The sequence below is a fragment of the Lutjanus erythropterus genome, chromosome 3 (assembly GCF_056507025.1).
Source record: "Lutjanus erythropterus isolate fLutEry1 chromosome 3, fLutEry1.hap2, whole genome shotgun sequence".
In the NCBI taxonomy this organism is placed as follows: Eukaryota; Metazoa; Chordata; class Actinopteri; order Lutjaniformes; family Lutjanidae; genus Lutjanus; species Lutjanus erythropterus.
The window spans coordinates 14057217-14083651 of NC_139319.1; the positions used below are offsets into that span (position 1 = coordinate 14057217).

Sequence of the window (26435 nt, forward strand, 5' to 3'; positions counted from 1 at the left end):
CCCTAAAAATGTCAAACGTGTCTGCTTCCTAAATGTAAAGATTTCCTGCTCTTCTTTGTCATTTATGATAGTAAATGTTTTTGGGTTTTGGACTGTTCGTTGGACAAAAGAAACAATATGAAGACGAGTGTAGGGATTTTGTTATTTTATAGTCTAAACAGTTTATTGATTAATTGTGAAAGTAATTGCAGATCAAACAATAATAAAAATACTCATTAGTTGCAGCCCTAAAGCTATTTAAATTAGATTTAGGTTTAAATTTTTTCCTCTCTAATCAAATGTATACTCTTGATTTTTCATCACAGATCTGTAGTGTGGAATCACTTATTACACGGGATTTAAATTCATATTTAAAAAAATGGACAAATTAAATGACTTGATCCTGTGATTAATAATAAGGACGGACAAAATTACATGTGGACTGTCATTTAAGGGGATAAGATGAAAATGTTGGCGAGTCTGTGACCCTAACGTTACCTCTGGTAAATCTTGTAAACAACATTAGCTGAGGTGAATTAACATACACACATGTAGATGGTCTCCTGCAGACCTCATTGGAGCGGGAAGGATAAGCATTAATGCACATGTAGAAAATCACTCCGGCAAGACTTAATCATGCCAAACAATTTCAGTGGGAAGGTATTTGGTCCTGTTTCATTTTAATTTGAGTCTGGAGATACCAGCGAAGCCATCGCTGCCATCGTTTGACAAAGAGCCAGCGCTCGAGCAACCAGTCCCCTCAACATGACAAATCCTCAATCTATTCCTGCTCTCCCCGTTTCTTCTAAACACATGGTTTATGCAAATCAAAGCAAAATGATCTTGGGGATAGCAGCAATGTTTGAGCAATTTGAGGGCTGCCAATAGGAACTGGCATTAATATAAAATAAGCAAGGAGAGAAATCTCTTCTGCATATGCAGCTCTCATTGACTGTACCCAAATTAATTTAGCAGAAAGGTTATGAATGACTGTTTGTGCCAAAGTGCAGTCGCTTGTAGTGATATATGAAAGCATATTCACTCCACATGTCCTGCTTGCTATGATAAAGGTCATGTTATTATTTACATAATATCAAATGCTTTAAAGATAACCCCATGTAAAAATGATAATGTTTTTTTACCTCTCAATGTTGACCCTAATGTAATTCTGCCTTTCCCAAAAAGCTGAATTCAATTTAAATAATATAAAAGCAACCAAATCCTGGATAATTCAGCAATAAACTTGCACTAGTATCTAGTTTTGAATGTACAGTCTTCAACTGTATGCTTTATGGTATCTTTCTATAATCAGTTTTTATTTAGCGTTATGATCAGGGGTGTCACAATTTCAATAATAACTCAAAAAAAGATCAGAATGAGTTTTTTCAATTTCAATTTCAACTGTAGGAATAAAAAGAAGAGTGTTTTTTTTTTTCTTTCCACTTAACCTCTGTCTACTTGCAACATCTGGCGCATAAGAACAAAAAACAATCCAAAGACAACACAGCGTAGCTTACTGGCAGTTTTATCACACCTGATACCATACAGACTGTGTTTTTAACGAAGAATTAGGGCAGAGAACCAGTGATCTGTTGATATTTACAAATCAAGACTTGATGTCTGAGCCACAAGTGCAAAAAAATATGTTTAAATTGCGAAATGAAATCAAATCATCGAATCCAATCACACTATGATACTTAGGATATCTTGCATACTCATTTTACCCTCTTCTTACTTCACTGTCTTAATCTCTTACTTTCATGAAAGCTCTTTTAGGGACTGTTGTTGTAACCCAGCCGCCACCATAAACACCATAATACTTGCATCGTATAGCTGTTTTCAGTTTGTCTATGTATACTGTGTCTGTCTCTATCAAATAAGCCATGAAAAAAATAAAATCAAATAGTACGTAAGGAAATTTAATTCTTTTCCTGCTCTAGTATCAGTGTCTAATTTCAGTTTAAAAGCAAAAGAAACTTTTTCGGACTGAAAATGATGGGAAAAAAAAGAAGATACCTCTGTCTCTGGACGATCCTGTCTGATTGAATCTTGATTGATGGCAATCATTTGTCCTTGTCAGCAAATGAACAATTGTGCTGTAGAAACAGCAGCACTATCAAACTTTCAGGACCTGCAGAGAGAATCTATTAACATGTTTAAACTGGTCATTTGATAATCATCAGCAGTGGTGGCCCTCATACAAAACTACTTAAAAACCCACTAATCCAAATAATATATGACAATCATAGAGGTGACTTGGAAGGGGGTTGAGATTGTTAATTTTAGGGTTTTTTCATGCTAAATTGGTATTTAGGATAAGATTAAACCTTAGTAACCCCCTCTAGGGAAATTGGATCGGTGCCGCAGGAAACTGTATTTATCAAAACAACAAAGGAAAGAAAATGAAATGGAAACTCACTGAAAAAATTAAAGGAATAGTTCAAATTATTTGAAGTGAGGTTGTATGAAGCACTTATCCATGGTCAGTCCATTACCTACAGTGGATGGCCGTCGACACGCCTCCAGGTTGGAGAAGCAGAGAGAGGTAGCGACACACAAGCTAAGCAATGAAAAAATAATCAGTTTTGCTGCTGACCCTGTCCACAGCAGCACATTGCTTAACTTCCTACACTGGTGCTCCTGCTGCTTCTCCAAACTGGGGGCGTAACAACTGGCATCTACAGTGAGTAATACACTGACTATGAATAAGTACCTCATGCAGTCCCACTTCACATAATCCAAATTATCCCTTAATGTGTTAAAATATAAAGCAAATTTAATATAAAAAACATATTTTTATTCCTAATTGTTCATTCTTGTTCGATCACTATATTGACCTTATATTCAGTAAAGCACGTTCTTGTAAACAAATGTACGTCTTGTGTCATTATAGAGGACGTAGTTAATGTAGTTCACTTGGCCGTCACTTTTCTAAACTCTGTTCTCTCCAAATAAGCATTTCATTAATCGTGAACCAGCTCTCATACTGAACGCTCCTCACAATTAAACCATTTATTTTGTGTGTCACCTAACCATGCCAGATCTACTTGGACGCCTGCTCTGTTTTGATGTAAATGGAATATTTAGTGGCGCCATTGAAATCTTAAAGAGCCCACCAGTAAAGTATCTTCCTGCAGCATGTCGGGTTTATTAAATTGAAGACATAACAGTTTTGTTAACCGATTAGGGAGAAAGAGCATCAGGGCCACATAAAAGGAGAAACTTGAGCTCCCCACATTTGTCCTCTGTGTTGGTAAACTTTCTCAAATTTACAGCTGCAGAGTCCCGAAGTGCATCCAGAAATGTTTAAAAAAAAAAAAAGCGGGGGAAAAAAAGATAATTACTATTTACTACCTCACATAAAACTCTCCTGGACCCTGTTTCATCAGTAGCCAATGTGGTCTACATTAAAGCCTCAACAAATTCTCCTTAATACACACAAACTCAAACTTGCTCCTGTAAGTCTTGCAGTGATATATACTTGAGTTTTTTCAGATTTTGAAAGAGCACACACTCTGTCTGTCAGATTGTCTTTCCCTCACTTTCATCATCAGACAACAGTCACTTGAGTCTTAACGAGCCGGCCTTCCAGACACCTTTTATGACCGAACTAATTACTAATTACACAAGTGGTTGGCGTGAGCCAAAGCTCAACGCTGGCCCTTTGTTATTTTAATTGTTGTTATTTTGAAGAATGGCGCTTCAGTAAATCCTGCCACGGATGCCCGAGGAGGATGGATGAGCTCTGAATAATTTATCATCTTTGTGGAAACACGCTCGCTGTGTGGTATGGGGGTCGCATAGCTCTGTACATCTCCATTCTTGTTACGGCGGCACGCTCATTGGGGATTGATGACGAGGTATCTTTCATCGTGCGTCCACCTCTTCTAGCACCCCATCATTAGGACCTCCATTGTCGCCTGTTCATGGAGCGCTGGATGAATATGACTGGCAGAGGTGGTCCCCTCATGCCGTGACTAATTACTCCAGCCAATGGCTCCCCTCCTGATGGATTAATGTGCATTGTGTGAGTGGGACATACCCCCCTCCGCTGTGAGATGAGAGACGAGTGCGTCCTGATTCTGAGCCGTGCGCCATGCACAACCTTGATAATTATTTTCATAGATGAATACCATTGCAGGCAGGATGATGAAGTGGCCATTTGCGTTCAGAGACTATCGCATGCAAACATGGAGCAGGGTCTTTGTCACCAGCGAGAAATCTGGTCCTGCACAGACCGGCGTCCCTTGAGTCCTTCCAACTTGCATTCTGCACACACACACACACACACACACACACTCTGGATTCACTTCTCTGAATACGCAAGCTCTACATTCCTGTTTATGCCATTTTCTAAATTTCTCAAACATCTTCTCATATCGGCCTCTTATATCTGCTTTTTGTTGGACGACATGTCGTCCCAGAAATAATTGCAATAAATGATGTTATTGTTATTTTAAACACACAGTGTGTGAATTCTGCTGCAATGGGTTTCTCACATTAAAACAATAATCATAGATGTAGTTTTATGATGTTGTGAAATGGCGTGGGATCATGGAAGTTGTTTTTTTTTTTTCACTTTTGAACTACCACAATTGCTGAAATCTTTCAGGCATGACTCAGGCCCAAATCATGTTCATAGACGAGTTATTCACAATTAATCACATTCAACAACTTCGTCCCTCGTCCTCTGTTGTATCTGATGTATTCTGTCTTTTCCCGTCATTTATAGCAACTAGCAAGCAACAGCTAGCTACAAATGCAGTGTGACTTTGAATAAATTGCGTAATTTTCTGCATTTGAAGATTATTGGAAACATTACAGATAATATAAGCACACATTTCAACAAAATATAACGGTTCTTTTGGACATTTTAATTGAGAAATATTACATATTATAGCTTAAAGATCATTTTATGCCACTGATATAATGATAATATAATAGCATAACAATGCAAATGCACTCTTTCAAAGAACAATGAACTTTTAACTCTCAAGAATAATCAGACTTTGGGAATGTGGAAAATAAAATTAAAATATCCTTGACCTCTCTCATGTGGCTTTAGCCCAAAATGTTCCCACCCCAGAGCTGTGGATTGCGGCTTTGAAAGCAAGTCCATTTGGACATATTCTTCCCAACTTTCTGGCTGGAATTATGCAGTCATCATTGGAGAAAAACACGTATTAGCCTCGAGTAACGTAATATCTTCACTTCACCTGGTTCCATGGGTGCAGATCCTGGAAGGAAAAAAAAATTACGCTTAAACAGAACACTTTTTGGAGGTTTTGTTTTTGCCGCAAACATCACTTTCGTCTGGAGAAAACAAACGCTGTAGTCAGTAGCCAGTCAATACATGTAGTGTATGTGTGGCAAACGCTTCACCACAGGTTAGTTAATGATGAACTGAGTAAATGATGTGTGTACTGGGTGTGCCTGTAGATCAAACCGATTCAGAGAAGGGTCTTAGTGATGGTGTAGCTAATTTTTTTACTATGATAAAATATGGCTTTACCATAAAACACCTGCTTTTAGAGTGGAGTTTGGTTTAACAGGCTGACCACTTCAAAGACTGCAGGGAGCAGAGGGAATTTTAGCTTTACATAATGTGTCAGAAGAGGTTTTTTTTGTTGTTGTTGTTCATTTGGCTCAAGCGCTGCTCAGGCACAAGTCTTATAATGGTAGTAATGTTGGTGAAATTCTTAAGTAAACACAGCGGACATCAATGTGCAATAATGACCTTTGCTGACCTCAATAAGTCGATAAAGTAATTATCGTGACATGCCTATTTTCATATCGTAGTTGTACTCCGTGGCTGTCCTCTCTGCACTGAATTAGAGGCACTCTGCAGAGCGTTTTATATTCAGACTTAAGATATGAGCAGCAGCCATTCTCCGCTCGTCATCCAGCCTTGAAAATGATTTTTTTTTTGTTCCAGATAAATCAAATAATCAATGGTTTTCATTACCCAAGACATAGAGGGTTTTAAAGGACCCGCTTGGAAATTGTATTTATTTTCTTGCGTAAAGCTCCCTTCCCTTTTAGAGGCCCCTGTGTGATCATTGGTGTTGGACTGAAGATTTGTGAGGAGCCCCCGGCCAGAGCAGCGTTCAAGAGTAGATCCCATAAAGTATGCTGGGGTTCTCCCGTCATAGCTTATGCCACTGAAACCATAAACTGTGTCTTCCTACACCTTCACAGGATAGACTGCAGCCACTTAAGAGTAACCTGGTCGTGGTTTTGTTTTTATTATTTTGGAAATTAAACCTTGGTATGTCTTTCTTGTGACACTTTTTATTTTCTTTGCCTTTTTTTCCCAGTTTTAATCGCCTCAAAAAATTTTCATCTGTGGACTACAGCACCATTTTGCACCCATATGGTTTGTAGATAGCACGTATCTAAATTTAGTGTATGTTTCATGAGACTGTAGATCCTGCTGGTCTTATTTTCACTTTTCACACAGCAGAATTAAAGGAATTTACAGTATTTCATGAGCCATGGTAAATTGTTGCAGTGGGTTTTCTGAACATGTAATGTTGAACAAAAACCAACAAAACTTAACTCCAGACCAAGCCTAGTCAAGGATTTTCTTATTTCCTTAAAGTGTTTTCCTCATGAGAACATTTAGCCCAAGTAAAATGACTATTTAACTGGAGTCAGTCAGTCAGGATTAACTCTCACTGAAGACCCAAGTGTGTGTTGTTTTTCCCTCCCTACCTGAGTTGTTAATCATTAACACATGAGCTGTTTTTACATTTAAAAACGAGGATTTTCTTTCTGTCTAACTGACACATGAACAGCTTTGCTGTGTTCTAAAAAGTTCTTCAAATTAAAAACCCTCTAAACTGGAAAGGAACAATGTTTATGTACTGAGAAAAATGAATTTCTTACACTTTGTTGAGCCTCCAAGCTAGTAGTGAATATTTTAGATTATATTTTAATTAAATTGCCTTGAAAGATAGAAGTGATATGTCATCATAGACAGGTATACTGTGTACATGCTCAATGCTACGTGGCGGTGACTCCTCATTAAAAGTTAACACTTTCTTTTCCGTGAGAGCACGATGATTTAGTGACCGGGCCGGGTAAAGGGAGATGTAAATTGGGAAGAAAAATGGGTGCTGTAGACATTGATTAATATTGGTAATGCTATCCACCCCCTCCTCTCTGTTTGTAATGGCCTTCTCCTTATCCCGCTAGCCACGAGTCCTGACAAGAGGCATCCTGCTGGGCTCGAAATGAGCCTAGAATGGAAGCACGTGCCACAGAAGTGTGTGGAAAATGATCAAGCTGTCATTTGCTCATTCCACTGTGATGTACTTAGTGCTCACTTCACCTTCTCAAGCAGAGAGAAAGGAAGAAAAAGAAAGAAAGAAAGAAAAATAGACACCTTATTCTCTGAGGTGGAGATATTGTCATTGTCAAGGACAGGGATACAATAATTTGGGGTCTAGGTTTGTGTCTAAGTGAATGTATTTTAAAGAGTGATTCTGAGAGTTAAAAAAAAAACACCAAACACAATGCCGGCTTTATGTATGCTCGCTCGGACCGAGTGCTAATGCCGGGCTGCTATACCATGCTGGCTGGTAATTGCTAACACATGTGCTACCTCTGTCTCGCTGCAGCCGGCCGAGGGAGTTCTGGCGCCTGGACTACTGGGAGGACGATTTAAGGCGGCGACGTCGCTTCATCAGGAACCCCTCCGGATCCACTCACTCAGAGGCTACGCTCAAAGCTGCGGCCGAACACGGTCAGTCCCATCCACCAGGCCAAGTCCCTGCCTGTTGTTTTGCTCTCCTTTTTTTTTTTTTAGCTCAATTGGTGGTAGCACCAGGTACAAGGTAATAAAAATTAGTCTTCCCGTTGCAATAAAAGATTTATTGTACCACAAGACACAGTAAAAGAGCACCCTCATTTGAATTTCTCAAAGGTAATTTCATACTCTGCCACCCATTATGCAAAGCTCCACTAATAATCAACCTGAGTGTTAGCATGCTTTACTCAGAAATTCAGTTTTTAAATGAGTGGCTGTGAATGATATTGAAACGTGAAATTTTGTTCGTTCTTTTTTTCCTTGGCTGCATAACAGTGGCTGATATCAGTGGTAAGTAACATTCACGCTCCCTCATCTTTTTTTTTTTTACCCTTAGAGAGATTGTTGCTTTTGAAAAGATAAAATAAGATAATCCTTTATTAATCCCACAACAGGGAAATTTGCATTGCAGTTTTCTCTTTTGCTGCTGAAACAATATGATTTTCCCTGTTTCCTTCATCAGTAAAAAAACAAAATATAGATATTGTTTACTTATATTAAATAAGTTAACAACTAACATATAAGAGATAATAAAACAATAAGAACAATACAAACAAGAAGCAGACTCGGCAGTTATATTAAAACTATTGCACACATTGGGAATTTAGATATTGCTCAGTTTGATATGAACTGAACCTGCAACTGTGTGAAATATTGAATATTCCACAGAATGGTATTTTGGGATTTATTTCTTAGACTAATTACTTTTCTGGATAATTTGCAAGATCAGAGAAAAACATGATAAAATACACACATGTTGTAGTCAAAATTAAATGTATTTTGAGGTGTATAATTACAACAAAATTATTGATTTAATGACTTATATTGCGAGACTGAAATAAGTTTTATGGGTCCCTCGGGTTAAATATAATGCTAGTAAAACGCAAACTGCAGTCTATCAAACATTTTAATTGAAGAAAGAGTCCACATTGTTCATAAGATGTGGGAAAATTCAATGCAGTTTTGGAAAAATGTGTTATTTAATAAATGAAGTATTGATAACATGTAGATAATCCCATGTCTCTTCAACATTCTGTGTGCTCTATAATTTCTCGCTTTATCTCCCTCCTCCAAAGCCTCCACACAAACCTTTTTACTATGGATTCATTGTAATTCCACCTTTCGTATGTTTTTGTGCAGTTATGATTACGAACTCTCTCTCTGCCTCCCTGCACTCATATTTTGAGAGTAATAGACTGTGTTTTTTTTTTATGGCAGCCATATTGATGTGAAATAGTGGCGTAAACACCGGTGTTATCAATGTCACAGGGTTTCTGCAGGTTTCAACAAGTTAAATTTAAATCTTTTCTAAGACCAGTATAAATGCCCATACTGGAAAAAAAGTACAAAGGTTTTAGCAATTTCTGAATCGGTTAACATGGTTTGCTCACATATCTTAACTGCTTTTATATGATGTACGCTGCACATTAGTATTTATGTTGGTTTGGTTTTGTAGTTGTTACCTCTTTGGAGGATCCACAAGACAGAGTGTCACACACTGTACAGACTGTAAAGCCCCCTGAGGCAAACTGTGGCTTGTGATATTGCATTGGATATATAAATAAAAGTTGACCTGACAGTGTGATCAAGACAGATTTTTCAGTAACATGAACTTCATTAGGTCAATCAATTTTTAAGACCTGTCAAAATCATATTTGACATTTTAAGGCCTAAATTCAGCTTCGGATTTTAGAATTTTTAAGACTTTTAAGACCCCACAGACACCCTGAAGTAAGGTAAAGTTAGTATCATTCCTAACACCTGTGTTTCTACTATTTCATCTCAGAATGACTGCTGTGAATAAAGTCTGTTATTTCAAAATACACAATAAACAAAGCACCATTTTTTTTCAGACTCTCTATATATTGTGATAATATCGTCATTGTGAATTCTTGTGGCCCCAATAATTGTGTAGTGCAAATCTGATATTGTGCAGAGTTGTCGTTAAAAATGACACCATTGATTACTTTACTTACAGTGTTGGAATAGGTCAAATCAATTCCTCATTGTTTCTGTGCACTTCTCTATAAAGACAGGTGCTGATTTTCAATAAACCTCGTCTGAAAACAACTTAACATTCCCAGCAGTCACTCATAACCACAATATCTAAATGACACATGTCCCTGCATTAACACCAGGAGTCGCATTTCTTTCATAGAGCGCCTGTAATCCCTCATTTCTGCACAGATCCAGCACACACACACACACGCACACACACACACATCCACCAGCAGGGTTTGCAGTCATCGTCATGCTGGGTCTACATTAACCAGCTCAATCAATTACTCTCACCAATAAAGGGCCGTTTCTGCGCCGAAAACATCCTCGGTGTGTCACCTGCAAAAGTCCCCTTAAATGTGTGACATCATTCCCAAAGATAAATGGCAGGTGTGACAGGAGTCAATAAGAATGTGATCTAAAAGCAATAAGTGTTGGGGATCCCAGGACGCTGGGAGATTTCTGGTCCTCAGTAATGGCTGCAGTGTGGCGGCAGCTGGAGACCGTGGCCCGAGTCCAGCTGGTCGCTGTTCTTCTGCAGCAAGCGTCTGAATTTTACTTTGTTCCCATCTTAATTCCTCCTCGTTTTCCCTTCAGCTAGCTCATGACAGAGAACAGACACATCACTTATGTTCTGTCTCTGACTTCTTTTCTAATGAAAATGTGTTTGGCCAGTTGGGTATTCTGTTTTTTTTGTTTTTTTTCTGGTATTCAATTTATTCAAAACCGTTTCAGCTGCATCTATTCATCACTAAAGGGGAAAAAGATAAATTCCTGCAAACAACATTTGGTTTCAAAGTCAAGTCTGTGTAAAAATAGCCAGCAGCCAGTTGTGGCAAGGGTATTCTACCTCATGAGAGTACACACTGCCTGGCTGAAGTATGGGAATATATCATTAAAATAACTCTCTGACATTGAAGCCTGACGGCATCCATTTTCTGATGTAACCTTTCGTCTTGTTTTAGTCGACCCGACATTTGTTACGGAAGTGCAGCTCAAGATGAGAATGCAGGGCTGAGTTTTCGAGCGGAGCACAAAGGTCATATCTGGCTGTAATTATATTCATCAGATGCAGAGGAGAAAATGCAGCCTCACTCCCTAAGAAAATATTTAGTATGAGATCAACCCTGAATTTACCCTAATTTTCTTGCTACTTGTGGCTGCGCTTTTCAAATCTCACGAACGATCATAAAATTAGAAGCAATGGAAAATATTTAGCATTTTTTACTGAGTGATCTATAGTAATATTTAAGAAGAGGGAAATGTATGTCCTTTCCTTTTAAAGCATGAAGAAAAATGTGCATTTCTGTATAAGGATATGGACAACTGTTATCATTCATACTGCGCCAAGATGATTTCCACAGGAGAGTTTGTGGCTGCCAGTAGCCTTCAGTAGGCTCTTATGTATTTACGGCTGGAAAGAACCATCTTTTCTGGGGATTGATTTGGTCTGGTCCAGGGCCCGTGTACCCGAGGTGGCAGAGTAAATACCTGAAGACTAATGTCTCTGTTCTGGTAATCAATACTCGCCTCATGACCACACACTCCTGGCTACGCTCCCGTTAAAAACAAATTTGTTAATTTTGACAATTTAATTGCTGTGACCATGCATGCCTTGAGTTGTATAAGCAGGTAGTTGAACCTCTCTGTCGGGGAAATGGGGTCCTGGAAAAAGTCTAACCTGTTGGGATTTATGCACGTTTCTGCTCCCCGTGTGATGAGTGATGAGGTTGAAGTGTGGAGGTTTTTGTTAAATGTGGCACGCCTGCTCTTTGCATAGATCGTTTGTCATTGTGATCTTTTTAGAGCTGCAGTCATTAGTCGATTAATCAATTTGTTAACTATTAAATTAATCGACAGTTATTTTGATAATCGATTAATTGTTTTTAGTTATTTTTTAAAGAAATAAAGAAGTCCAAATTTGCTGATTTCAGCTTCTCAAATGTGAATATTTTCTGGTTTCTTTAGTCATCTATTACAATAAACTGAATGTCTTTGGGTTGTGGACAAAACAAGACATTTGAGGACGTCACCTTGGGCTTTGAGAAACACTGATCAACTGATCATTTTATGGACCAAACAACTCGTCGATTCATCAGTAAAATTAGAAAGAGATTAATCAGTAATAAAAATAATAATTCGCTGCTGCCCTATTTCGAATTATGTTTTAATTTCCAGGAAGATTTGCTGGTTTCCATGGCAGCTAATGAGGATCTTATAAATAAACAAATTTAAAGCTGGAGTAGACGGTATATTTTTGCTGTCACTGGGTAAAAGTTCCATAGTAACTTTTAGCATAATGTAATTCAAATGGTCTAAGAGAAAACTAGACTTATAGTAGACTTGGCTTTGTTTTCATGCTTTAAAAGAATCTCGTGATGGGAGACGTTGTCCAGTGTTGATTGTTGAGTCTCATTCCCAGGACGTTTTTGAGATGAGACTCAACAGTCACCCGACTTTCTTCGGCATCGCTTATTGCACCTTTAAGTAAAACCTTAGAATTTAAAAAATTCTTGTTGTGAGTTAAATCTCCATTTTTTTTCTCTATTTCTTTCATTGTCATTGCTATGATTTATTATTTAAGGTATTACTTAATTGATTTGAGTTAAATCCATATCTTACGGTTGCATACTTTGATATTTTAAGACCAGCTGGTACAGGTTTATATTTTGAAGTAGGGCTGCAACTAATGATTATTTTCATTGTCGGATCAAGCTGCTGATCATTTTCTCAGTTAATCAATTACTTGTTTGGTCTACAAAATGTCAGAAAATGGTTTAAAAATGGTGTAAAATGTTGATCAGTATTTGCCAAAGCCCAAGATGACGTTCTCAAACATCTTGTTTTGTTCTGAGCTCAAATGTATTAGTTTAGTGTCATAGAGGAATAAAGAAACCAGAAAATGTTCATGTTTTAGAAGCTGGAATCAGAGAATTTGGACTTTTTTGCCTTAAAAAATGCTGGAACCATGTAATCAATAATCAAAATGGTTGGTGATTAATTTAATAATCAATTCATAATCGATTAATCATTGCAACTCTATTCTGAAGTTGTCGACAGGATTCTCCCCACACACACACACTCACGTGCACGCACACACACACACACACACACACACACACACACACACACACACACACACACACACACACACACACACAAACACACACACAAACACACCACCAAAACCTCAGAGTTGTCAAATTAAACGAAGAAAAAAAATAAACAGTATCAACTTCAGGAAGAGAACGAGTGAGACATTAGCACATAGCCTGTCACTTAAATGTGCACATTTATTTTATATATTCCTGCTGATAAGTGACACAAATCTGGTCAAAATATTTTTTTCCTGATGCTCTGATCGACTCAGACAAACAATAATGCTGACTGCTCATTATTTTTGTTGCGCTTACTTCAGTGTAGGAACTATTAATAACTTGTGCATGAGGGTAATAAAAGGAGCCCGGTCACGAGGTTTAGTTGCATCAGACTGTGTATTTGTCAGGCTGGATACTGTGTGTTAGTAGTACTTGTATATTTGGGGTGAGAATCGCCGAGCATGTTTACAGTGAAAAGCAAAGAAACTCAAACACATCTCTTTTTTTCTGAGCTCATGATAAGTCCCCCTGTCCACTTGCCTTGGTGTGAATACAATGGCATGTGGTACGTATTAGAGGAGCTGGTAGTAATTTCAGTGCTGCTAACTAAAGAATCCTCCAGGGAGGCTTAATTACAGGAAGACCATTCTAAATATCAGTGAGCTGCATATTTTCCATGACAAGAGATTTTTTATCCCAGCTCTCGTAGCAGTTTCAAAGTATATAGCCACATGACGCGGCGGTGCATTTTCAGGAAGTGCAATTGATCTCCCCTCAGGTGATGACGAAGAAACAAAAAAAAAAAAAAACTCACTAGGTATGTGTTCAGCGTCTCGCTAACACACTAAACCTGTGTTGCTTTCACCAGAATGCTGAATTAGAAAACATACACACAGAAGCAGTGAAAGCTCTCACTGTAGTGCCAGCTATGTTTACAAAGAGGGAAGACTCGCCAGCCCGTCTTTGTACCGCACACTGCTGTCTGTGGATCTTTACCATGCACCGCTGGGGGAATGCAGGGCTCTGTAAATGTTTGCAGATTACCATTTTTCTTAAATAATCCATTTGGAACCTCACGTCATGTTCAGTTGGAATCACAATGGGCAGTGTGCGACCCTCATTTTGTTGTTTGAATAATGTTTGTGTGAAATCCTCTTTGATTTGATGTATGCTTAAGAACAAAATGCATGCGGTGTTAGGATTATGTCAGGTTTTGTCTCTCATTTTGTTTGTTTTTTTTGGGGGGGTAGCTTGTCTGCATGTAGCTCTGGAAGCACGGTCCAAAATTAACTTTTTTGTCCACCGGCCACATGGCTAGTGAATATTCAAATTCTACTGGCCACTCAATAGATGACTTGTTCTACCAGCCATTTACATATTTTCCCAGCATTTGGCTGCTATCAGGTGTTAATTTTGGTCCCTGTCTGCAAGTCTGCAAATGCAACACAAGTCAGCATTTCCCCTAGCTGATTATTCAAGCAGTGTTAATCAACACACAGTTTTATTAGAGGGTAAATCCACTTTTTCATTTTTTCTTTCTGTCAGGAAAACAAATATTATACCCAACTTTAGAGGCTGACAAAGATAGAAACATAATATTTTAAAAATTCATCACATACTATTTTTGGAAGCTTCCTTTACTAGAGAGTACAAAATCAATGTGTGTTTTATGAAAGTGCCAAAAGAACATACTTCTGAAAATAAAGGTGTAGATTATAGTTGAATTTTGATTTGATGTGAGGGAGAAACTTTGCAATACACAGGTACTGTCAATTAGATTTCATTTTTTCAGATATCACGGCATATAGAAGAGCACGCGGTATGTTAGAGAAATGGATTATATATAAGATATTATCAGTGTATTATTAACATGGTTGCATTTTTCAAACAATACACATAACACTAGCCACCTGTTAAACATGCTTCATGCTCTTACTGTATGCTCATATGTCAGTTACATTTACGGTTACAGACTCTCTCCATCTCCCTTCACTCATATTTTGATTCCAATTCATTTTTCACATGACAAAAAACAGTAAATAAAGTTAAAGATGAATTTCACAGATAGAATTTTTTCAAACTTTCTACATAACAATAACATTGTTATCATGAATTCTTTTGGCCTTGATAATGCGCGGTGAAAATTTGTTATTATGACAGCCCTTATGTGAGCTTGTTATGATAATCACTGATTTGAACGGACAGTCCTCTTTTTATTTACAACTGCACCTCCAGGAGCTGTAGCTCAAACCAAGGCAACGTGGGCGAGAAAAGCTCATATCCGAGCAAAACTACTTTTTCTCTGTCCCTTTGTCATGATGAGAAAAAACTTATTTACTGTTTATATGATTGTTTATAATTGCATTTTTTTCCACACAGAGAAAAATGTTGGGTTTCCTGTTAAAAATAAAAATTGCTCAAACATGAAACTTTTAGAACCGTCAAACTCTGCACTGAATTAAAGTTAACCATGTTTATTGTGTTAACCTACAATACACTAAACTCCATTCATAACACTGTATATGACCTTATAACTCTATGTACGTATTAAAGAGACCCCCCTCTTCCCTCCCTGCAGCGTCCGAGGAGGATATTCTCAAAGGCAAGCAGTCCATCAGGAGTCAGGCTCTGGGAAATCAGAACTCTGAGAGTGAGACATTACTCGACGGAGACGATGACACTCTGTCATCTTTAGAGGACAAGGACTTGGAGAATTTAACAGGTAAAGAAATCCTCTTCACCTCTCATACCTCTCAGTCATTCTCGCCTCCTCCCTTTTTGTCCTGCAGCCCAGACAAAATAAAGAAATAAGGTCATACTTTAATATCCTACATGTACATTTCCACTGTTTATTAATTATGTAGCACTTTGTCTGTTGTGCTAGCATCCATATGTCCCGTCTTATAACTTCTCTGATTTTCCCATATATGTTGTTGCTGCTTTGACATCACAGTATTTTCTTAAGTATCTTCAAGCATTAATTATTTAAAAGAGCAGAGTTTTTGTATATGTGCTAGAACGGTAATGATTGACTCTTATGATAATGAATTTATCATTGCAGTTACTTTTCAAAAAAAAAAAAAAAAAACATTTAAAAAATTGCTGGTTCCAGCTTCTTAAATTTAAAGGTTTGCTGCTTTTGTTGTTCATAATGGTAAATAAATAGTCTCTGAGCCGGTCTGTGCACGGTGTGACAAAAGAGGAAAATGAAAATGTCCCTTTGGGCTCTGGGAAATTACATAGGTGTAGATTTTGGGGGAGGATGGCGGGGAGAGTTCTCCCTGTCCACCCCCAGTATATTTTGAAATGCCTGAATTTTGTTTTCCTTTACACAAATAAAGGTATTTTCACTATAAATTAATGCAGAAAGAGTACAAATTACTGCATGAAAAATCACCAGAATGCAGGAAATGCAGGAAGTTTTTAATGCTCAGAATTTCCTTTTTGTATTGCGTGCCCTCCCCAAATTGTGCTGAGCATTTTTCACAATATATGCAATAATCAGCAGATTAATTAATGATGAAAATCATCTTAGTTGCAGCCCTGGTATGTATGAGGAAAGTGGGCATTTAAACAAAGCCTTACCCAGCATAACACCTCTGGACAACTCTTTCATGGCACCACTATCCTGTGAGAGTGCTGCATGAAAACACACTATCTGCAGTTTTCTGTCTGCCACTGGAGGTCTTGCTTCACAAATACACACACAGGCCTGAGTAGCAACTCTCTAAACATTTTTTTTATCCAGCAGTAGCCAAGTTTATTCCAGCATGCTTCAGAGTTTACCCTGAAATGGGACATTATCTGGTTCAAGAAAAGCAGCAAGAGCCTTTACAAGGCTTAATATTAAATTCAGTTCAGCTCACTGTGTTGTCAGCCCTTTGTTCCTTTTGATACATATGTTATTTAAATAATCTTAATTAAATATCATATAGTTCGCTAATCGGATTGCAGTGTAATCCGCATTTTTCAGCAGTCTTAAGATGCATTAATGAGGCTCAGAGTGCTATTAGAATAACGCAACTGGATGACAATAGGATTAAAATTGAATCCTGTCTAATAAAGTGATGTGTACACTGCAGAGATCCGAGCTTCTCCTCTTTAAGCAGCAGCTGTCTGCTTCAGGTGTAATTGAATGTCTTTGACTGAACGGAACAACAAAAAAAAATGTTATTTCAGCCCACGGATAACATGTCAGTACTCGAGAGGCAGAGGCATGAATATCTATCTGTTTATTCCATCCGTTTGCAGGAGTGTGAGGGCGCTCTGGGAAATCAAGCCGGGCTCCGAGCCTCCTTTTTCTCCGCAGCGCACATCTGCAAATACAATGCGTCATATGCGCAGAGCCGGGCAGAGCTTCCACCCACAGCTCCCCTGAGCCCAGCTCTCATTGTCATACTGGCATAAATTAAGATTGATGAGAGATTAAACAGAGCTGCACCCAACCGGCCGCAATCAATGCATCCTGACTGACTGACAGTCGAGTTTTGACAATTATGTCGCAAAGTTTGACGCTTTTTATTATTAATTTAGTGCGAGTTTTAGGATAATGTTTTATTTGGGGGAATTAAACGCTTGTGGAGCCTATACTGTTGCATGTTTTTTAGTTTATCTTGAACTCATCGATTAGTTGCACATAAAAAAAAATAGATGAGTAGCCGAAACCTTTAGCCTAACGATATTAATGCAACTAAAATGCAAACTAGTTGTTTGTGAACACAGTTCTTGAGATAAGTAGTGTCGATTTTAAAATAGACAAAAAATATCGTTAAATTTCGTGTGTTAATCTTCACCGCTCATCAACTTTCCTTATCAGTAAACGACGTCCAGCACTGAAGGCCCACCAACAGTTACTTTCATCAGCTCAGTTAAATCCCTTGTTGAGTTTATGAGTTTAACTTTTTTTTTTTTAACAAAAGAAAAGCTGAGACGAAGGGACACCCTGCTTGTTTGTCTGACCGGCCTGAGTGTGACTCTCTCCTCCAGGCCCAGTAAACTTGAGCACCAGCGTTCAGCTGGTGGCTCCGGCCGTGGTGGTGAAAGGCACCCTGTCCATCACCGCCTCCGAGCTCTACTTCGAGGTGGATGAAGAAGAGCCGAGCTTCAAGGCCATCGATCCAAAGGTAAGAGGCTCGACGAGCTCCCATTGATCACAGCTCAGACTGTCACGTGTTGAAGCCATGCTCGAATTTCCTGCAGTGCTGATTGACGAATACAGCATGTTTCTTATCTCATTATTTACAATTGTATTATTATTTAAAATAAGTTAAAAAGGTGCTACAGCGTTTCCAAGTTTTCGTCTGATAATGTGTCGAAGAAGAGATTCACGTCTGGCCAGTCTGTCGTTTAACTTATAGTATACTGTGGATAGGCCTATACAATATTTGGATTGAAATGGGAAAATTACATTAACAGCATATTCTGTTATTTATCTATTAGTATTTATTTATGTTTTTCTCTTTGCAATATTTGGGGATTTAATTTAAAACGACTCTGTCTTTTTTTTTCTAAATTAATATTTTGTAAAACAAATTCAACACTACGACAACTATTAATATTGCTTAGTGGTGATACTAAATTATGTGTTTTTTGTTATAAATAAATAAATGATCAAACTATTTTTATGTGTAAAACATAAAGGCAAGTGGATCAGGCCTTCCCACTGGTATATTTTTTATGATGAGCAATTCAGATTAAATCAAAAAATAAAATAAAATTGCACAAATATATGGTGCTCTGATTAGAAAATAAATAAATCTGGAAAATTGTTTTTATTCTACTTTTTGTAGTAGGTAGTACTAACTTCATGTTAACTGAGGACTGCTGACCCACAGGTGGTTGTTTATTCAGTTTAACACTCCGTGAAATTATCACATTTGTTTTTAAATATGAGTTCCTGTGCATTAAAATCTAATTAATTAGAATAATATCCACATTTGTTTCAATATTGTGTTGTATTATATTTAATCAAAATAAACTTGACAGTAAAGGTGTCGTGTAAGCTCCACTGCATTATCTAAAATCAACCGCATTAATCAGATTAAAGTCTGAGTTTAGCTGCAGGCCCTGAGCTTGTGCTGCTGTTCAAACAGAGAGCAGAGATGCTCCCAGGTCTATATATTAACATGAGTCTGTTGATTTACATTCATTGGAAAATCCTTTTGAGCCTGTGACGCACTGTAAAAATAACTTATGACCTAAAGTCGGCTGTGCACATCTTCATCTTTAATTTTTGCATAAGCGTTTTTTTTTCCTTTTTGTTTTTCCAGTGTTATCCACGTCTTAACTTTTCTCTCGTCCAAATGAATAATTTAAAGATTCTCTTCATCAGACAATAGCAAAAAATAAAATGCAACAGATTAGCCTGTCATAGCAGCTGTCAAAACACGTCAAGACACGAGGCCAAGTTGTAATTTAATTTGCAACATTTTATTAACATTTCCTTTTAAGTCACATAATGAAAAAAATTGAACTTGGCACGCTACATTTTATTCTTTCACTTAACGATTTTGTGCATATATTTAAATAAAAGGTTCTTCACTTTGTGAAAACATTTAAAGAAGACAACTAAAAGTTCTGACATTTATCTGAAAATGTACCTTCACTTCTCTCTGGCAGTGGCCCAATTGCTCCATTAAAAAGGGTTTGTGTGGTTCGCTCGCTGCATTATTATTTTCTTCTGATTTTTTTTTTATTCACATTGCTTGGAGAATCAGTTGCAGAATCATCTTTGTCCTTCTCTGAAGTTTTTTATCCCAAAAATGTCTCTCGGCTCTGTGTCGACAATCGCTTTATAGTTTGTCCAAACTTTTCGCATTGGTGAGGATTTCCCTCGCTAGTCTCCACGTCTGCTTCGCAGCAGCCTCCAGGGCTGAGTGAGGCTTTCCCTGAAACAAGTCCAAGTTTGGCAAGAAGTAGTGGGGACATCTGCGGCACTGCAGGCACGAAATGAGCTGCAGCAGGATGCCGTTCAGTCGGTCTCCGAGGCAAGACTCGTCCCAGTCGGTCTCTCTGGGGTGCTTCTCGCACTCGTACAGCAGCAGGGTCTTCATGTGGTAGTTGTTGAGCGGCTGTCCCGGCAGCTCCAGGTGTCGGTCTCTCAGCGTCTTCAGCACCGACAGACACTTCTTCCTGCAGCCGGCCATCAGCAGCCTGTTCTCGGCCTCGCTGAACTGCAGCACCCAGGCGTCGCTCTCCGCGGAGCTCTGCTTCCCCGTTAACGAGTAACACTCTTTGGAGAGCAGGTTAAACCCCTCAGCTTTGACTTCTGCTACCCGGTTAGGACCGGGCCAGGGGATGTGGGGCATGGGCCACTGAGCTGCACTCCTAGGCCAGATCCCAGTGCACTTGAAGGCGGGGGTGATCTGCACCACATACCTCTCCCTGATCCGCAGTTTGACCTCGCTGGTGTCCGCCACCATCTTCACCACGTCGCGGTAGCTGCATTTATCCACGGCCTGCGCCACCAGAGTCTGAAACCTGGAGCGGATCTTCCTGGCTGACAGGTAGCCCGAGGCGGTGATGAACTCCACCCACAGCGACATGCTCCTTTTACGGCCATCACTCAGCTTCAGCACCGCGCAGCCGGGCAGGGAGCCGTCATCCACAAAGTTGAACACCCCCATTTGGTTGAGGTAGAGCACCACCTCAAACTCGTTGGGGGAGATGACCTCCATCCCTTCATAACGCGCGTCTATCTCACTGAGGGAGCTGATAAACCGCGGCTCCTGCACCTCCACCTCCTTCAGGACATCCGACACCACTTTACAAACCTCCCGGATGGTCTTTGCAATGGCCGCTTTGCGCGCTTGGCATCTCTCGTTGTAATATTTGTTGAGCTGGTAGACCAGCTTCGCCTGCGTCGCGATCATGTTGGGGCAGAGGTCCGGGCTGTACACCGGAGAGTCGCAGTAAGTTGACGGATCCAATGCTTACCGGTAAAGCCAGAGGCAAACGCTTCCCCGTGCAGGAAAAGTGTGTAATCAAAGTTTTTTTTTCTTGCTTTTTGCAGCGGATGGACGTCAGTGTGAGGAGGAGGAAACGGATAGGGATGCAACGTAATAGCCAGCTAAAATATCAGTCCAGGTCATGAGCACTTCTTCCAGCGCGGCTGGGCAGATTCATATTCAGCTTGTGTTGGGTCACCTTCCGCTTAAAGGCTAAAAACATGGTCTGTGTGACCACTCATCTCCTCCGTCCTCTGCTCTCCTCCTCTGCCTCCTCGCTCACTTTTCGTCCACACTCAGCTGTGAGCTGGACTTGTGTACTTTATGAATGGTTCCTTTAGGAAGAGTGAGAGGGGGTCGGGCTTCTCCTCCTGCAATCATGTGCGGAGCTGTCAATGCCGGCAGCCAATCAGAGCAGAGGAGCTCCAGTCCGCCTCGGCAGCAGCATCTGGACGCACGGACGGAGCTGTCCGCTGCTCCCCAGTCTGACACAGGAGAAAACAAACCTGCAGGTTTATACGGGGAATAATTCCAGTGTAAACTCTCCAAGCCAGCAGTAAAGCATTTTTTTTGTTCAAGAAAAGTGTTGCTCTTTCTTTGCGCGTAATTTCGCTCGGTGCCTTCAGATGATTTAGGAGTGTAGACAGTGTGAGTGGCAACCTTTAACTTTAGACCTGTTTGTATTCTGGAAATAAGTCGTTTTACTTTCTCTACGCTTTTAATTGAATGTGTTTTTGCCTGTTTTTTCTCATCTCTAAAAGGCGTTTTGGCTCTCGTTGACAGCAAGTATCTATTTATTCTTATCCACCGATTTAATGCAGCATGCCCTACTTGTATCATAAAACTGGTGGCCTCTTTTGGCTTAATTTTGACAATTTATACATCTGTTTTACGGATTTAGGTCTAATTTTCTCCTTTATTTGGAATTAGACATCCAACAAGAGGCATGGTCAGTCGGTCGCTTTATTTGTAAAGTAAATTAAAACTTAAAAATAAAACAACAGGATATTTATCTCAGTTAATCCTGGGACAAATCCTTTAACGAGTGTGGGTTTTTTGCCACGCTTACGTGAAAATTAAACTTTTTATAAAGTATAAATACTATATGCAGTTGAGTATTGTTCAGCAATGATCGGTTTGTTAAGCTGCGTTTAATGTGTCGAGTGCACCTGCAGTTTATAGGGTCAGAAAAGCTTGAATTGACCCAAACTATAACCTAAAAAGATCAGACGAATTCACTTCATCCATCTGATCAGCTCGTTAACTAATCAATTACTATAAAAAATATGTTGAACTTTTAGTGTTATTTTAAGTCCATTTTTTGGAGTCAGATAGACAAACTAAAACAAGACGTGTGTCTGCGCCTAAACACACACACACACACACACACACACACACACACACACACACACACACACACACACACACACACTCTCTCTCTCTCTCTCTCTCGCTCTCTCTCTCTCTTTCTCTCACACACACACACACACACACACACACGCGCGCGCGCGCGTTAATTTGCCCGTGGGTTTATCGGGTTGAACCTTGTCCATACTGAATAATTTACCCGGGGGTCTCTCTCGTGTCTCCGTGGTTGTAATTGAAGTCCTCTTGTTGTCGCCCTGCAGAGTTCATGTTGGAGGACTGAAGAAGTCGTTAAAGACGAGGGGCTGCGGTGTGAGACATATTTAGACATGTTAAGTGTGGTGGAAAAAAATGAAAACACGCAGTTTAAGCCACGTGAAGTATTTTTTTTGCGTAATATTTTTGCAGCTTGTTACCTGTGCAGTGGTGTAACACGTGTCCTCTGTGACAGTTAACGAGCTCGCGGTCGTTAGAGGCGTCCGGCATGAAATAACACGGAGTTAATTAGATTTTTTTCTCAAGTCGCCCTTTTTCAAGACTTTTGTCATTAATTTAAATAAGTGTTTTAATTTTAAATGATTATATAATTTTTTGATTAAAAGCTGTAGACATTACAAGTGTTCTGTATAGTCAAAGTATTCCTGTAATTTCTGAGAATAAATTAGGCCCACAGCAACAATCAGAGAGCAGTCCGTCTGTACTGTAATGTCTTGAAAGGTTTTCTTGAAATGTTGATCAGACACAATGAGGCCGACTGCAGTTTCCTGCATGGCTGCATTATGGAAAATGTCGGTATGATATTTTCTCTGCATCCCGCCTTAATTAACCTGTATATCATGCCTGTTGCACAAACTAAAAAAAAGTATTGAGATCTTTTATTTAAGTAAATAACGTAGTGTAGAAATACTTTATTACAAGTAAAAGTTCTGAATTCAAAATTTGACTTAAAAGAACAAAAGTACTAGCTTAAAATACAAAAAGTAAAAAGTAATCAGAATCCTCAGTTTCAGAATAATGTATATTGTATTATTGAAGTATAATTATTGATGCATTCATATCTACATAAGTTTAAAGCTGCAGCTGTTAACGGTGGGTTTTATTTCTTACTTTATATACTGCTGACTAGTCTGTGAATTTCACCAAGGGATCAACTTAGTCTTATATTTGTTCATAATCATTTTTTTTATTAATTACATTTTGTGTAATTATTAGTAATCTCAATCTTGAAAGTAACTAATGCTATCAAATAAATGTATAGGAATAAACGGTACAATATAAGTATAAAGTAGCAGAAAATGGAAATACTCAAGTAAAGTTAAGTGCCTCAAAATTGCACTTCAGTATAGTACTTGAGTAATTATACTTGGTTACTTTCCACCACTGATAAAAACTAAACCCAGGCTATTTTTGTCTGAATAAAGTGTGTTAAAATATGTGTGAACTTCATGTCACTTGTTACAGATGTCATTTTACATAGTGCAGGATAGAGACTCAATAATGATTTCCAGAAAACCGTTTACTGATATGATGTAGCCAACTATGCAAAGGATTCTGAAACAAGCCACAAACATTTCAGAAAAAGGCAAAGATTAATGAGTTGTTCGTAGTTGCCACATCCTCTGGACTTCATCATGTAGTCTTTTTGCTGAAGTGCTGATGAGGCTGTAGGGAGTACAAAGCAAGTCATGATTAAATTCGCAGAATTAAGTATTTCGTTCAGTGTGCAAGACCGTCTGAATACTTGAGCTTGTGTCAGTGTGACAAATAACCTTCTAAATTTAGAACGGAAAAGGTACGAGGTAAGATGCATTAATTTAGATTTACATGGGATTGTGTTTGTTTTTATTTAACTATATACTTTATAATATCCAGTATTTTAATTGCACAGTTATTGGATGATAATTATGCACAATTTTATGTTAGTTTCGTGTAGAATACTTAAATTAACTTTGGTTTCAGTGGAGAGGTGAAATTCAGCCATACCCTCCACGAAAAAAAAAAAAACATTCAAGGAGAAACATTACTGAGTAGCATTTGCTGATGTGTCATGACATTTGAATTTGATGTACAAGCAGCTAAACAGAACACACTTAACACCCATTAGGATATTCTTCCTAGAACTACTGGAGTATTTCGAGAAACTGTGGCAAGACGAGCAACAGTTGACTTGGCAACCCTGATTTATTGTGAAATTTAGAGGAAACATTAATCTAAGATTTGACATTCCTTCCCTCAGCACCATGCTCAAGGTCAGCGATAGTTATCTCAGTGTTTGGAATTAAGAAAAAGATAGAAACACTGAGAAATAAATGAGACAAAAATGCCTGGCTGTTTGATTTCAGGACGACTGTTTATTATCAAGCTCACATCTCCAGAGAGATTAATCGACACTACTTGGGGAGTAAGTGTCCAAATATTATGAAGGGCATGCTAACTGTAGCTTAATGAAATATATGGTGACAAAGGCTTCTCTAAAGACATTACGGATCCGTTTTTGGCCCACTTACCAAACCACATGTTTCTGAGCAACTGTGCTCATTTTTTATTGCAATGTATAATGGACTGGATACAATGGATAGGATTTTATTAAATCTGTCTAGTTGGAATGGAAAGGTCAGCCATATCTCAAAAAACTGCGTGAACATTTACCTTGTGTGTATGAACATTTTATATTACAGTCTTAGGTGGAAAACAGAAGGAGGATCATCAACTTTAGGAGCTTTTGGGATAGTTTTTAATTCATTATATCCACTTTTATTTCTTTTTCTCCTATTTTTTCCTCCTATTTTCCCCCTTAATATATAATATCACTCACTCATTCATCTATTCTTGCTCCCTCTTTGTGCCCCTTTATCTCCTGAAAATGTCCAGAATTATCTGTGGTTCCTAAAGAGTTTCCCCCTGGTTTATATTGACTGGAGAAAAGATCAGGGGCCTGTCAGAAAGCTCTTTGATCTGAGGCTGTGTGACGACTCCACAGTGATCCCCTCACGAGCACAAAACAGTGTCCATGCCTGCGCAAATCTCTGCCAGCTGATGAGTAACCTCACTGCTTCTCTCTTTTTTTTCCCTTTCACTCTCTTCTTCTGTTAAGGCTCTGTCTGCCTTTCCTACTGTCTGAGCTTTAGTCTTCTTCTACCAGATTACGTTGGGTAACCCCAGGTCGTTATTTCTCAAAAACTCTCATTATAGCATAATATGTGCAAGGATTCATGCCAGTAGTTTGTTTAGATCTAGACAGTAGTGCTGTTATCTATCAACCCTGTTCTGAGTGCATATAAAGTAAACTTTTTTTAAAACTCATATTTTATGCAAATGGTGGCCTATTCTCTATACTATGACTGATTTCCTAGAATTAGGTTAAAAAAAAAACAATATATCATCTTGCTTACAGCATTGCAATATATCGCAATATGTTGAGTCATAACAGACTCTCACACAGTTAGATTCTTGCCAATACACAGCCCTGGTATATGAAGGACTTTCATAAATGACGTAAGATACTTGGCGTAAAATAGCATTTCAGTCATAATTTAGTCAGTCTGGTTCATCTGCTTGTTGGATCTTCACTCTGAATTGCCAGTATATACTGTACATACAAAAAAATGTCCTGTCCCCACAGGGGGCTCCAAACAGTTTCAGGGGAGGTTCAGTGAATGGACAGAAAATTACATTACTTACCAAAAGGACCTCACATAGAAGTCACACGTGTGGGATTTGGTTAAGACAGTAGTTTGAGAGAATTTACTGTGGTTCTCACTTTCACAGTCAGAAACTAATAAATGCCCTATAGCAGAACTTTTTAAATGGATTTCATGTCGTCTGAAGTTATGTGAAACAGAAATAACGGGGTGTCTTGGCTCAAATGTTGACTGTTCAGTTGTTGACTGTCTGTGGGATCAAGTGACATAATCATGATCCCATAGATATTCTGGAATTGTGCAAAACCAAGCAAGTAAACTAAGAGGGGGGGCGCCTTTTTCCAAGCTTTGTGTGAAGGGAGGCCTACAGTGTCAGACTTTGGAAACCCCTCTTCTAAAGTAATTTACAGCAGAGTGGTGCACAGTCATATTTACAGTGACTTTGGTCCTTGCAATACATCTCTTAATGTTATGGCTGCAATTTATGGCATTGCATGGTACTGATATTTGAGGAAGGCAATAGAAAAAGCAGGTTTGTTTTGCAAGAGAATGTGCAACAGTTTCCCCCTCTCTGTCTACTTGAGTTAGTGCGCTTTGT

General features: G+C 38.7%; 2 protein-coding genes across 3 annotated transcripts in view; one reads left to right on the top strand and one right to left on the bottom strand.

The window, feature by feature from the left end:
- The window catches only part of lrba (LPS-responsive vesicle trafficking, beach and anchor containing), a 272740-nt gene that overhangs the window by 148256 nt on the left and 98049 nt on the right, over positions 1 to 26435 (top strand). For both annotated transcript variants that reach the window (XM_084715125.1, XM_084715126.1), the window contains exons 37-40: positions 7602 to 7726; positions 8066 to 8080; positions 15464 to 15607; positions 17872 to 18008. In XM_084715125.1, the coding sequence (XP_084571251.1) occupies positions 7602 to 7726; positions 8066 to 8080; positions 15464 to 15607; positions 17872 to 18008 (421 nt within the window). The remainder of the gene's footprint in view (positions 1 to 7601; positions 7727 to 8065; positions 8081 to 15463; positions 15608 to 17871; positions 18009 to 26435) is intronic.
- On the bottom strand, positions 19293 to 21164 carry mab21l2 (mab-21-like 2). Its single transcript, XM_084715124.1, has one exon. It carries the CDS (start codon positions 20754 to 20756, stop codon positions 19677 to 19679), a length of 1080 nt encoding a protein of 359 aa, XP_084571250.1. The 5' UTR covers positions 20757 to 21164; the 3' UTR covers positions 19293 to 19676.